This window comes from Microtus oregoni, unplaced genomic scaffold (assembly GCF_018167655.1).
Source record: "Microtus oregoni isolate MIOR12 unplaced genomic scaffold, Mior012 000015F_ref0000493, whole genome shotgun sequence".
In the NCBI taxonomy this organism is placed as follows: domain Eukaryota; kingdom Metazoa; phylum Chordata; class Mammalia; order Rodentia; family Cricetidae; genus Microtus; species Microtus oregoni.
The window spans coordinates 11,548,193-11,563,179 of record NW_024543074.1 but is presented as its reverse complement, the minus strand read 5'-3'; the positions used below and the strand labels follow the sequence as shown (position 1 = coordinate 11,563,179).

General features: G+C 44.5%; 2 protein-coding genes across 2 annotated transcripts in view; both read right to left on the bottom strand.

Annotated features, from left to right (window-relative positions):
- The window catches only part of Gdpd1 (glycerophosphodiester phosphodiesterase domain containing 1), a 35,623-nt gene extending 34,999 nt beyond the window's left edge, over window positions 1-624 (bottom strand). Inside the window, exon 1 of the mRNA XM_041665900.1 lies at window positions 344-624. Within this exon, the coding sequence (XP_041521834.1) occupies window positions 344-485 (142 nt within the window). The 5' untranslated portion in view covers window positions 486-624. The remainder of the gene's footprint in view (window positions 1-343) is intronic.
- Window positions 625-3,889: 3,265 nt separating this feature from the next.
- Window positions 3,890-11,900, bottom strand: Smg8 (SMG8 nonsense mediated mRNA decay factor). The gene is made up of 4 exons (XM_041665896.1): window positions 10,120-11,900; window positions 8,558-8,703; window positions 5,952-6,824; window positions 3,890-4,354 (listed from the first exon to the last, which is right to left on the bottom strand). The coding sequence occupies exons 1-4, from the start codon at window positions 11,876-11,878 to the stop codon at window positions 4,157-4,159; spliced, it is 2,976 nt and encodes a 991-aa protein (XP_041521830.1). The 5' UTR covers window positions 11,879-11,900; the 3' UTR covers window positions 3,890-4,156.
- Window positions 11,901-14,987: the final 3,087 nt, after the last annotated feature.

Sequence of the window (14,987 nt, the reverse complement as noted above, 5' to 3'; positions counted from 1 at the left end):
CTGTTCCTGGTTCCCTCTGCGGGTGTCTCCTGGATCTGCACCGGCTTTGTGCCTAGCTGCCAAGGTCCTCCCGATCATCCTTCCTCGGGCTGAGAAACGCCCCACTTCTCGCTCCCATCCTGCACTTCACCTCCTCACAGAAGCCCTGCCACCCTTGCTCCCCGGAGACGCCCACCAGGACTGGAACACGAGACCCCTTTCTTCCCCTCGGGACGACTCATCTGAGGAAGCCCTCCAGTCACTGGAGCCCATCCTTCCTCGGTCTCTCCGGTACCCCTACCCTCTACCTACTGCAAGGAAGCCACCCCCATCTCCGCCATCGGGTTCTGGGGACCCCTCTCACCTCCGCGGTGAGAGATGTGCCTACTGAGGAATCGCTGCTTCTTTCTCTGGTGCAACAACGTTGGGTATTTTAGCAACAAGAACGACGTGACCAAATACCCTCCCAGGGTAGAGAGAAGGCAAAACGCCGCGGTGGACGACATCCTCGGTCACCACCTTCTGGGCCTCTGAACCCCACTGCGCTGCGGCGGTGGCAACGGCTGCGGCGCCGGCGGCTGCTCGAGGTCGCCCGCCCCCAGCCGGCGCCCTCGGCGCAGCGCACTTGTTCGTGCGGGCTCACCACGCAGGCGCAGCCCGACCCCGGTGCCGGAGCAACAAAGGGGCTCCGCTACGCAGGCGCGCTGCGGCAGGGAGCGTTCGGCGTTGAGCCGAACGTGTGTCCCACGCCTAAGTGGTTCTAAGAAGGTCCCGAGGCAAGGGGTTGGGCACTTGCCAGTGTTTTTATTTGTTTGGGTTTTGTTTTGGCACCCTCAAGCGGGATAGCCTTCAGGAAAAATCTGACATAATTGGGAAATGTACATCCAAGGAGGATTCCAGGGCAAGTCTTAGCCCCTTCGCTAGGAAATGCGAAGAATTGTTCCCAATGCCTCGAATTCGTTACGTACTCAAGAAATGTTGACTCAACAGTTCGTTTAAGAAGCTTGGGGCTGGAAGGTGTAGCCCAATTAGCAAAGCGTACCGGTTCAAGTTCCAGCACAAAATAAATATAAATAAAGAGACTGGCAACGAAATCGTCTCCTATGAAGGCTGGCAAATAAATTTTCCATTTCCCTTTTTCACCTCACACATTACAAACTTGGAAAACACTAAGAATCACGTTTTAAGGGGATAGGATGTTGGTTTTGCGAGGTAGGGTCTTTCTTACTTAGTCCAGTCTAGACTTGAACTCACTATGAGGTAGAGGAACTCCCGATTCTCCTACCTCAGCCTCCGGAGTGCTGAGATTATAGGCATGCCTGTCTGTGGATCTTAGTTCATGCAAAGGAACTAATCACATCACAGAGGCTATAGCTGTGGTCCGGTGGTAGAGCACTTTCCTCGCAGGTTCAAGGCCTCGGGTTTCTTTAGACAAGGTCTCACTGTGTAGACCATGCTGGCCTCAGATCCACAGGGTTCAGCTTGCCTCTGCCTTCCAAGTACTGGGGTTATTTACTTACTATTTATTTTTGGAGACAGGGTCTCACTATGTACCCTTAGCTGACCTAGAACTCACCAAGACCAGGCTGGAGATCCACGTTTGTCAGCCTTCCAAATACGAACCCCTCAAAACCAGAGGTTTGATTCTCAGGAAGAAATAACCAGCAACAACATACGGATTCACCTTGTTTAGCTCAGGCTGGCTTCAAACTCCTATGGCCAAGTAGTTGCCTTGCTTCATCTTCCTTCCTGATTGGCTGCAAGTGCAGGCAAGGGCTGCTGCATCTGATCTCATCGTTTATATTTATTTACTGATTTTTGGTTTTTCGAGACAGGGTTTCTCTGTAGCTTTGGAGCCTGTCCTGGAACTAGCTATTGTAGACCAGACTGGCCTCGAACTCACAGAGATCCTGCCTCTATCTCTGGAGTGCTGGGATTAATGGCATGCGCCACCACCGCCTGGCTCATTGTTTATTTTTTATGCTATGGAGCTAGTTCTGTCCTTCCACCATGGGGGACCTGAGGTGGCAGCTTCTTTTCCTACTAAGCCATCTTGCTGGGTCAGGAAACAGCTTTTGGAAATGTGATAAACACTGTATTTCACATACATTGAGATTAAATTCTCTAATTCTGTTAGTACGGTATTTAAAATGTATCTGGGAAAATAGAACCAATTACACTACTTTGGGTCTCTAATTTATTTTGCACTTATCTAATGGATGGCATAGCCGCAATTGGTGATATGGTGGTATGCTGGGAGTTACTGTAGACTGGTAAGATTTAAACACTTAGCAAATTATTTCATAGAATAGGTATTTAATTAAAGAATATTTATGCCAAGCCTGAGGGTACAGGCCTGTAATCCCAACTACTCTGGAGGCTGAGGCAGAAGGATTTGAAGTTCTAGGCCTGCCTGGGCTACAGAATGAATTCAAAGCTAGCCCCAGCTAGGTACTGTCTCCAAATATAAAGAACAGGAAAGGGGATATAACTCAGTGGTATGCATGAGACCTGAGGTTCAGTGCTTAGTGCTGAAAAAAGTTTTTGTTAGCACACACCTGCAATCCCAGTATTAGACAGGCTAAGTCAGGAGTGTTGAGAGTTCAAGGCCAGGGGCTAGAGGAATGGCTCAGTCAGTAAGAACACTTGGTGTTGTTTGAGGCGCGCCTCCAATTTGGGAGATCTGCCTGGCTCTGACTCTCAAGTGCTGAGATTAAAAGGCATGTACCAACACTGCCCATTAAGAAGACTTGTTTTGTTTTTCAAGACAGGGATTCTCTGTCTAACAGCTCTGGCTGTCTTGGAACTTGCTCTGTAGACCAGGCTGGCCTCGCATATATCCACCTGCCTCTCTCTGCCTCCCGAGTGCTGGGATTAAAAGTGCAGCTCGGGCTGGAGAGATGGCTCAGAGGTTAAGAGCACTGGCTGTTCTTCCAGAGGTCCTAAATTCAATTCCCAACAACCACATGGTGGCTCACAACCATCTGTACTGAGATCTGGCGCCCTCCTCCGGCGTGTGGGCATACAATCGAGGCAGAATGTTGTATACATAATAAATAAATAAATCTTTAAAAAAAATAAAAAATTTAAAAAATTAAAAAAAAAAAGAGCCGGGTGGTGGTGGCGCACGCCTTTAATCCCAGCACTCGGGAGGCAGAGGCAGGCGGATCTCTGTGAGTTCGAGACCAGCCTGGTCTACAAGAGCTAGTTCCAGGACAGGCTCCAAAACCACAGAGAAACCCTGTCTCGAAAAACCAAAAAAAAAAAAAAAAAAAAAAAAAAAAAGCGTGGCTCACCACCACCTGGTTTAAGAGCATTTTTCCTTACTGAGGATCTGGGTTCAGTTTCTGTAACCACGTGGTGGTTCCCTTCCAAGATATCCAATGTCCTCTTCTGACCTCAGTGGGCACCATGCATGCGTGTAGTCTATGTACATACATGCAGGCAAAACACTCATACATATAGTAAATAAATAGGTCAGGTATAGTGGTACACACCTTTAATCCCAGAACTCTGGAAGCAGAGGCAGATGATCTATGAGTTTGAAGCCTGCTTCGTCTACAGAGTGAGTTCCAGGACAGCCAGGACTAAACCCTGTCTAAAAAAAAAAAAGAAAGAAAGAAAGAAAGGAGGGGGCTGGAGAGATGGCTCAGTGGTTAAGAGCATTGCCTGCTCTTCCAAAGGTCCTGAGTTCAATTCCCAGCAACCACATGGTGGCTCACAACCATCTGTAAAGAGGTCTGGCGCCCTCTTCTGGCCTTCAGGCATACAGACAGAATATTGTATACATAATAAATAAATATTTAAAAAAAAAAAGAAAGAAAAGAGAAGGGCGAGAGAGAAAAAAGAATATAAGGAATATCCCAACTGACACATCATTTTATCAGAAAGATGAAACACTAAATTATGATGAAAATATGCCTTATATTATGGACAATGAAACAAAACATATAACAACTATACATTTTGTATCCTTTTTTCTAAAACAACAAACTTTTATTTATTTTACAATAAATATCAACATAATGAAATAATGGAACAATTATTGTCCAAATACTGAATACTTCTAGCCAAAACACATTTTGGTTTTGGGAAAACACAGAACACACATTTAAAACAAAATCTCACACACATTAAAACAAGATGAGCTCCAGCCTGGAACTGGATGGTGGGAAACCTATTGTGTCACTGCTTTCAGAACTCCACGGAGCACCTTGTAGCTCATTAGCTGCACATTCTCCTTAGGGGGAAAACAAGGTCCCCTCTCAGTCACATATGCATAAGGAAATCTCAGAACCCAAAGGCCATCAGGTGGGAGAGTGATTTCTTGTTTTTCTGGGTAAAATACTGGACATGGTGGTGGGCCTGGTTGAACCTAAAAAAACACAGGTAACAGAATTACTTTTAGATTTCTCAATAAGAAATACCAGAAAGATGAGTGAACAATGGGTTCAAAAACCACTGAAGATGAAGCGGCCACACTGAACAGGAAGGCGGAAGCTGCTGCACTTTCCTGGGTCCTCACCTAATCCCCTTGGTGTCTTATTCCCTTTGCTCTCTCTCTCTCTTTTTTTCTGAGGGGCAGGGGGTTTGAGACAAGGTTTCTCTGTAACTTCAGAGACTGTCCTGGAATTTACTCTGTAGACCAGACTGACCTTGAACTCCTGGAGATCCTCCTGTCTCTCTAGTGCTGAGATTAAAGATGTGAGCCCTCTACTTTTTTTTCTATTTTCTGTTGACCAGGTTTTGTTTTTCATTTTGATACAGGATCTCTCTTTTGTATCCTTAGCTCTCCTGGAACTTGCTCTGTAGACCTTGAACTCAGAGATCCACCGGCCTCTGCCTTCCAAGTGCTGGGATTAAAGGCATGAGTTACCTCACCTAGCTTGTATTTTTTTTTTTAAAGATATATTTATTTATTACATATACAGTGTTCTGCTTGCATGTATCCCTGCAGGCCAGAAGAGGGCACCAGATCTCATTACAGATGGTTGTGAGCCACTATGTGGTTGCTGGGAATTGAACTCAGGACCTCTGGAACAGCAGCCAGTGCTCTTAACCTTTGAGCCATCTCTCCAGCCTCCTAGTTTGTATTTTTGTTTTGTTTTGATTGTTCTTCTAAATCAGCAGGTGTCGGGAAAACTAGAATTAAACTAAATTCTTACTAATGGTTGTCATAGTTATATCGATAAAGATCTTGGCTTTAAAAGAAATGAGGTACTGGAAATGTAACTTAGTGGGTAGAGGGTTGGCCTAGCATAGCAGTGTGCACACAAACAACAAATTAATAAAGAGACAGATAAATAAATATATGCAAACAAAAATATTCAAGTGGACATGGGGCTGGAAGGCCACTCAGTGCTAGAGCACATCTGGTGGAAGAATTCTGAGTTCTATCTTGGTCAGCCTAGTCTATGTTTTGGGTTCCAGGATAACCAGGGCTACATAGCGAAAGCTTGTCTCAAAACAACAACAACAACAAAACCCAAAATAATAAATTAATAAATAAAAATGATCAGAACAAAGGGCTTGGCATACAGCTCTGTTGGTACAGGGCTTGCCTAGAATGCACAGAACCTTCACTGAAAGCTGTAGCACTGCCTAAACTAGGTGTGGGTGTGTGCCCTGCTGTCCTGGCACTGAGGAGGTAGAGAGAGAAGAATAAGAAGTTCAAGGTTATCTTAACTACAGAGTGAGCTTCAGGATGGCCTGGACCACAGGAGACTCTCAAACAAACATTGTATCTAAATAAGCATCATGGGCTTGGGATACAGCACAGTTAGTAAAGAAAAAGGCACACACCTAAAATCCCAGCACTTGAGAGGTAGAGACAAGATGATCAGAAATTCAAGGCCATTGAAAACTACACATCTAATTCCAAGTCAACGTGGGCTACGTGATTTGTCCCATAAATACAATCCCCTGGGAAAAGCATTGTTTTGTTTGTTTAGGGGAAGGGCTTGATTTCTTACCTGTGGCATCAGTATAATCTGCAAAGGAGCATCAGGAACCACAACAAAAAGCCTCATAAGTTGGGCATAATGTGGTTTGAGCCCTCTGCCCTGAGATGAGGACAGAATGTACAGGGGCATATCACTGTTTAGGGCTTTCAAAGCTGATTCCTTTGGTCCACTTCCCATCACCTTCATTACTTTGTCAGGCCCTGAGCACATGAATCTCCGACCTCGAGAGTCTTCATACTCAAAGCCAACAAAGGCTCTCGCTATGTCATCCCGCCGCCGTCCTCGCCCCACGACAACTGCACTTCTCTTTCCAGGAATAGCTTTATTTGGAGCAGGCCAGGAATTTGTGTCTAAGTCTCCTTCATCTTCAGCTCTAGTCCTGATGACAATGTCCCAAGGCATAAGATAGTTTGTTCCTGGAACGAAGCCCTGTTGGTCCAAACCTGTATGAAAGTTGTAGGACTTGGCTGGGCCTAGTTTAACCAAAGACCAGCTGGAGAATTTGGGTAACAGACCTTTTGGGCAATTTGAATGTAGCATGCCTGGGAGATATTCAACTGTGGATGCCTGCCGATCAACCAAGTTTGGCCTCTTGTCAGATTTCACTTCCCCTTGACCGTGAACCTCTGGATTGTCTCCTCCGGCTTGTGGGTCAGCTGGGTAGGTACCCAGGCTATCTGTTGACTGGCCCAAGCTCAAAGCTAAACTCAGGCTTGTGCTCTCTCCTTGGGTTTGAGGTTCTTTCTCTTTAAGTTTCTCGGCATCTGAGTCAGGTGGGGCAGGAGATGGTTCATTTTTGGCAGGAGCAGGATCTGGAGTACTTGGCTCAAATACGGGGAAATTGATATGGTCCAACTTTCCACAACACTTTTCTTCCAGAAGCTATAAGGAGAAAAAAGATGTGGAAACTTTTTGTTTCAAATAATATATTCTTCTTTGTATGCTTAAATAAGTAAAAAAAAAAAAACAAAAAACAAAATAAAACAAAACAAGAAAACAACAACAACAAAAAACCCAAAAAACAAAAACCCACCAAACATGTTACTGAGCAGAGGGGGTAGTGCAGGCCTATCACACAGTTTTGGGAGGGCTGGCTGAGTGAAGCAGAACAGAAGGTTAGCTAGCCTGGGCCACACAACAAGTTCCAGACCATCCTGAGCTAGTCTGTCTCAAAACAAATGTAACAACACACACTTTATTCTAACAAGGAGGATTAGCAATCAATGTATTAGCAAAGAACATGCAGTTTTTTTTTTTATTTCCTTTGACAGTGGATATGTGAATTCAATTTTCTGGTTATTGAAGTAGCAAGAACTACTTTTGTATACCAAAAGAATCCAGTGTGAGTTATTCCTTTGAGGCAGGCTCTGTTTTTAATCTCCGTGACCGTTACTCTGATAAGAAATACACACCGAGAATCACTGGACACATTTGCTGCACTGACCCACTTAAAATCATTAAAAAAATTGTTTTAGGGAAGTGGTTTTTTATTTGTTTGTTTTGTTTTATTTTTTGAGACAGGGTTTCTCTGTGTAGCCCTGGCTGTCCTGGAACTCATTCTGTAGACCAGACTGGCCTTGAACTCACAGAAATCCACCTGCCTTTACCTCCAAGTGCTGGGATTAAAGGGGTGAGCCACCACTCGGCTTTGGGAAGTGGTTTTATGACCAGAAATTTTCACTTTTTCACTTCTGTTTAAAACCGTATCAATGGAGATCAGAGAGATGGGTCAGTGGGTAAGAGCACCTGTTGCCCTTGCAAAGGATCCAGCTTTGACTCCCAGCACCCACATGGTGGCTCACAACCTTAACTCCAGACCCAGGGGATCCATGTCTTCTTCTGAATTCAGTAGGTACATGTGTGGTACACACACACATACTGAAATAAAAATATTACTGATGAGGTATTTTAGTAAAAGAAGTAACAAATAAAATTATAATAATGGATATTTATGAGCTGGATAATAAAGACTTCTTTTTAAGCCAGACACAGTGACTCATGCTTTTAATTCCAGCACTTGGGAGGCAGAGGCAGGCAGATCTCTGTTAGAGACCTGCCTGATCTATACTGCAAGCTCCAGATGGCCAGAACTACATAAAGAGACCCTGCCTCAAAAACAAACAAACAAACAAACAAATAAACAAATACATTTTAAGAGGCCTCTTTTCAAATAAATGAGTGAAAATACATCTTTAAAAAAAAAACTCTAGCCGGGCGATGGTGGCGCAACGCCTTTAATCCCAGCACTGGGGAGGCAGAGGCAGGCGGATCTCTGTGAGTTCGAGACCAGCCTGGTCTACAGAGCTAGTTCCAGGACAGGCTCCAAAGCCACAGAGAAACCCTGTCTCAAAAAAAAAACAAAAAAACAAAAACAAAAAAACAAACCCCAAAAAACCTCTAAGTGTATCATTCTAATAGTTTAATAGTTTAAATACTAAATATATATGCATAAAGTATGGTTAAGGAAAAAAAAAACAAGAAGTGCATGTCACGAACTTGCCCTTGTTTCTATAGCACTGCAGTTACATTGGCTTTTCTAAGCATTCTGCTTCTGAATATGTACTTTTACTTGGATAATATTCAGTAACAAAGAGCTTCAGAGCTTCAGAGTCTACCTGGTAAAAGTCATAGTTAGCGGCCTTGATGTCAAAGGGGTCGTCTCGAGGTGCCTGTTTCCTTCCGCAGTTGCAGGCTCCGGTGGAGCGGGCTCGGCTATTGTGGTAGAGCACAGGTGGGTTCCTATCCGCCTCTGGTTTTTCTCCTGGAAGATGTAACTGTCATTATTAATCTCACAAAGACAACACAGAGCCAAGTTTACTTTGTGTTTTACAACAAGTTCTCCAGATAGTAGTTCTCTGGCAATTAAGAAACACACACACAAACAAGCAAACAAACAAAAATCTTGATTAAACACATAAGCTTTAAGTTTTACCCCCTTTTTCAGTGCAGAGGATGAGACTGATGCCTCACTCATATATGCAATGGAAGTGCGCTGTCTCCTAGCTACACCCCATCTTAATTCGAAATGGTTGGGAACTAGCCAGAAGTGGTGGGGCCATCTAGAGGCAGAGGCAGAAGAATCTTTAAGAGTTCAAGGCCAGGCTGGTCTACAGGGAGACCCTGCCTCAAAAATAAATAAGTTGAATTTCTCAGTGACTTTTTCCTTCTGTGTAACATTATGATGACTTTCCATTTCATTATATTCCTGTCAATTCAACAAATACTCTAAGATGAAAGGTGAACACACATTTTCTGAAATTTCATGTTTCTTAATAATTATCATCGACCAACTCACTAGAATTCATTGTTTAAATTAAAAAAAATAGTCATGGGTGATAGTTTCCTTTTAGAGGTAGAAGATAAAATTTAAGGCTGGAGCTGGCAAGATGGCTCATCTGGCATCTGAGTTCCATCCCCAGAACCCATGTGGTAGAAGGAGGGAAATGACCCTACAAGTTGTCCTCTGACCTCCACTTGAATGTCATAGTAATCACATATCTATAAACATACACACATACACACGCAAAATGCAATTTTAAAAATAAAAATAGATGGTTATTTATTTGTTGGGTGTGGTACAACACACACTCCAAAGGCAGAAGCAGAAGGACTTCTCTGAGTTTAAGTCCAATTTGGCCAACAGAGTTTCAGGACAGCCAGAACTAAATAAAGAATTGTCTCAAAGTAATAATAATAATAAAATGCTGGGCAATGATGGCACACACCTTTGATCCCAGCACTTGGGAGGCAGAGGCAGGCGGATCTCAGTGAGTTCAAGGCCAGCCTGGTCTATGGAGCAAGTTCCAGGACAGCCAGGGCTACACAGTGAAACTCTGTCACAAACAAACAAACAAACAAACAAAAACGGTAAAACAATAAAACAAAGAAAGAATAAAAAAAGAGAATTTACTCTTAAATTTCTGCAGGGCTCTTTATAAAACAAAAATACCAATGCCTACCAAACAAATCATCTTAAAATAAGAGTACAAGCACAGCTCAGGTGCCAGTGAGAGGCTCAGCGGGTAAAGGGCTTTCTGCACAAGCCTAACTACATGGGGATGGTTGCCCCCTGACCTCCACAGGTGCACTTCCATGAACACACACCATACAAGCCCACAATAATAATAAAGCACAGCTCAAGTTTTCGTTGCAAAAGGTCGGAAACTTGGGAGTTTACCTGATTTCGGTAAGGAGTGAAATTTGTGTACACAGTGCTGGTCAGTCAAACTTCTCTCTTCACAGAGCTGATGGCCGTTGCTCCAGAATTTGTAGCAGTCCTCATGCAATTGCATGGCGTATTTGTGAAAGGCTGGGCCTCGCGCGTGTTGACTGTATACTCGAAGGGCCTGGGCAAGCTGGTTCTTGTGGACTGTCATGGTGTAATTGTGAGGCAAGTTGGACTGGTAGGCACTGTGAGCCATGGGTAAAGCTTTTTGGCACCGGTTTTCTGAGAATTTTGTGTCTATATCCAAAAACCCTTCTAAGACTTTAATACTGCTTAAAATCTTAGAGGTTAGCTCCCCAGTGGGTGAGCCCAAATCCTCTTCTTTCCCGTCAATAGCCGCTTCATACAGTTTCGCAGCCGCTGAGATCCACTTCTGATAAGTGGGAAGTTCAAAATGGGAGGGCTGTGGGTTCCTGCCCACACTGTCATCGAAACCTTTTTTGCTTAGGACCAGCTCCACGTGCTGCCACAGGAATTCTCGAAGGGTGAAATCCACTAGCTGGCCTGAAGAACTAGAGGTGCTGCTATCGGTGTGGAAGGAGAGCTGTTGTCGGCCATGTTGCCTCATCACTTGATAACGCCTAGGTCCAGAGAGGGGTGCAGGCACCAACAAAGACTCAGGGTCCTTCACAGTACAGTGACTCCTAAGCTGGTCCAGCAACATGCCAATTGGGTCCTCCTCCTGGCTTCCTGGGACTATGTACACAAAAGCTTGGTTGGCAGGTACCGTAAAGAGGCAGTTGATACTCTGATTCGTCAAGACTCGACTCTTGCGGAAGATTCTATAGATCTGATCCTCCAGGGCATGCTGCAGTCTTCTTTTGGGAGAATGCTTCTTGGGCTTATCTGGATGAGCTGTATCTTGGCTCCGAGGGGGTTCCACTTTAAGGGCTCCATTGAGTTGAAAGAGGAAAAGGAGTCTAGGCGGGCAAGGTCGGCAGTTTAACTTCCAGTCTTTGCCAACTGGACAATCCTTAATGGCTGTTTTAAGGAGGGGTAGTACTTTCTGTCTCAACCCATCCAGGGCTCTGAATACTCGATCATAAGTGATGTCAAAGGAACAAGTCGGATGGACCAGGAGCAATATATGACAGACAGAGAAAAGGTAAAGGAGACTGAGACACTGCAACTTCTCCTGATGCTTCCAGAACTCATGTGTTTCCGCGTGAGGTAAAGAGAGGCCGCCACCAGCTTCTCCGCTCTGGAGAGCCCGACAAGCACGCAGAAGCTGTGAATTGTCACAGATGGAAGTGAGAATAAGATACAGGACTTTGCTTTCCTGGTTATAGTAAGCCTGCAGAAGGCTAAAGTCCTGGGGACTTGGCTCAGCTTGGTTACCTTCCGCGGCAGCCATACCTCCACGAAGTGAATCCCCGGCGGCAGCCCCCGGGTCCCCGGCTCCCCCGGCTTCTCCGACGGAGACCGTTTCCGTCTTGAATACAGGCCCGGGATCCCCAGGATCCTGGTGGTGAAAGAGAGGGAAAACCTGTCGGTCGCACACAGTGTTCACTAGAGAGAACTTCTCGGAGTTCAGGCGCAGAGCCGTCTTGCCGAAGATTCCCACCACGCAGATCTCATCTTCCCTCCACGGAGGCTCCGGCACGCCAGCCGCGTTCCCTCCGCCTTCAGCGGGGGGACCTCCGGGACTCTCAGAGCCCAGCCAGGCCGACGCTCCCATGAGAAGTTCTCGCAAGCTGACCGGCCCCGCCATGACGGAGAATGGGCTTCCTCCACCGTCCTTCCGGTCCCTCGCTAATCCCATCCAACCAGGTCCTACCGTGAAATACTTCCGCACGTCAATCCCTGCATTTCTCTCACTTTAGTTCCGGTGTCGTGTTCCGTGCCTTGTATCACTGCGTCCGTCCCCTGTAGTCGTCGCCTCCCCACCCCACCCCCGCCCCGCCTTTTCTAGTGTTCTGCCAAGATCTTTCTTAACCCTACATTTGCTCAATTCGAGAATATAGGGATCGAGATGTCAAAAACTAGATTGGATGCATTTTGCATTTTAATACGTCAAAAAAAAAATTCCAACAGCTTAGATTTTCTAACAGCTCAGCGGGGGGTGGTTGCTTATACTCTCACTGTCTCTTGAAACTGAGGCATGAGGATTCCTTTTTGTTTGTTTTTCGAGACTGTTTCTCTGTGTTGCCCTAGAATTCACTTTGTTAACCAGGCTGCACCACCGCGCAGCACTTTTTGTTTTTAAATTGGTTTTTCGAGAGTCTCTCCGTGTAACCTTGGCTGTACTGGACCTGTCTCTGTAGACCGGGGTGTAGGCCTCGAATTTAGAAATTCCCCAGCCTCTGCCTCACAAGTAGTGGGATTAAAGGCTTGAGACACCAGCAGGAAAGAGAGGGAAGGAGGGAGGAAGGGGAAGTGGAGGAAGAATGGGGGAGAAAGGGAGGAGAGAGGGGTAGGGAAGGAGGGGAGGTCCAAGCATATTGTCACATTCCTGTAATCCCAACGTTCAAAATGACGAGGCAGGAGGAGTTCAAGTAATGCATCAGTAATTGAGATCACTTCTCTGGCAGAGAGGAGCTCTCATCTTGCAGCACCCATGGCTGGAAACTTCTGGAGAATTTGATGCCTCTGGCATTCCAGAGTATTTGTACTAAGGACCAGGTACTTTCAGTCACAAGGGAAAACACAGAGATCCCCCTGACTCTGCCACCCCAGTGCTGGGATTAAAGGCATGCATTACCACGCTCATTTTCTTAAAAAAAAAAAAAGAAACAACTTTTATTTATTATTATTGTGTATGTGTACATGATGTTGAAACAGAATTTCTCTGTGTAGCCCTGGCTGTCTTGGAATTCACTGCGTAGGCCTTGCTGACCTTGATCTCAGAGAGATTGGCCAGCCTGTTTCCCCAGTGCTGTCATTAAAAGTGTGTGCCACCACTACTGGGGTCAAAAATATTTCTTTCTTTTTTTTTTTTTAAAGTTTAAAATGTGGTGTGGAAGTGCACGCCTAGCAGGTGAATCTTTGTGAATAAGGCGCTCCAAGTCAGTCAAGAATACATAGAGATACCCAGTCCTAAAACAAGCAAGACAAGATAAATACTAGAAGCTCATGAGAAGCAGTAGTTTAATGTAAGTATACTATGTGCAGAGTGGTTACAATGAAAAGCATATAAACTCTAAAGTAAAAATTAGTAAACAATTTAAGTAGGACACATTTTAATACTGATACAACAACAATAGCAGCTTTGTAAATATTTTACCTATACAATTTCTATTTTTTGAGACAGGATCTCACTAAGTTGCCCAGGTTGACTCCTGGCCTTGAACTTACATTTCCCTCCACCGCAGTCTTCCAAGTAGCTAGGATAACTGTCAGAAGCCACCATGTCCAGCCTAGCTATTTTATTTTTATTAAATGAACCTTCTATGCCATAAGAATTATTAAGTTATTTCAGTTACACTGGTACAGTGTATATTGGTTTATTAATGTTGTAAACATTATAAGTACCTCACAAAATACCATTTTATTATGAATTCTTTATTTTCAGTGATCATTTCCCTTATTTTTACATAATACCAAACTTAGCTAACAGGTTTTCAAAACAGCTCTGCTGGACTTGGTGGTACTGTCTTAATCCCAGCATTCAAGTGGAGGAAAGATCAGAAGTTCAAGGTCATCCCCTGCTAAATAGTTCTGGAGCAGAACAGGCTATATGAAAACCTGGCTCAACAAACCACAAACAACCGTCTAGCTGGTTCTAGTTATAATATTTTTGTATTATAAAAATAAATATGGATCTCATAAATAGGACTGCTTCAAGGTGTGTTCCAGTCTGGTGACTTTCTGACAGCATGATCTGACTTCTCAGAGTAATGTCATTCAATGGAAATACAGAGTATTCTCAGAGTAATGTCATTCAATGGAAATACAGAGTATTCTCAGAGTAATGTCATTCAATGGAAATACAGAGATTTGACAATGGAGCTATTGTTGGGTTTCTTACCTAATGTGCAATCCTTAGAACCAAAAAAACTTAAACAAAACCCTCCAGAAATATTTAGGGGACTGCTAAATTACCTTTAGAGGTGCAGTGAACTGGAAGACTAAAATGTGAAGGCTGTTATCTCTGTGGCTCTTCCTATCAGACTAGAAAGTTGGGTGATCATCTGAAGTCTTTGGGGTTTTGTTTTTAATGGATAAGGGGGCCATTGCCTTTATTCTTGGAAGCGTAGGGGTGAATAACAGTCATGAGAAGTGACCCTGGAACTGATGGTATGGCTCAGCGGTGGAAGCACTTCCCTAGCATGCTCTAAGCCCTGAGAGCCCTCTGCCCTGGAGAAAAAGACAGCTACTTCTGCATCCCCGAGTCACACTCACATTATGGGAATTACCCATCTATTCTGCTTAGAATGGAATGTGATAGGATACTGGCTGACGCGATACAGTGGTCACTGCCAAGAAGATATGTGTAGTAAACTGTGGGATCCCAGAAATAGACTGCAACTTTCGGGGGTGGACAAATAAGGTAACTAAGTAAAAATAGGTTCTCAGTTAAATGTGAATTTCAGACAAACAATAACACATAAATACGTACAGATGATTATCTGTTAGTTACTCTTCTAGTTGTTGTGATGAAATACATGCCTGTCTCAATCTAGGAAGGAAGGGTTTGTTTGGCTTACAGCTCTACCATACACTCCACCTGGAGGGAGGGGATCAAGACAGCAGGAGCCTGAAGCAGCTGGTCACATTGCATCCCTGCTTAGGGGATGGTGCCACCCACAGAGGGTAGGTCATCCACCTCAATTAACCTAATCCAGATAATGTCTGAGAAAACCCATCTCCCAGGTGATTAC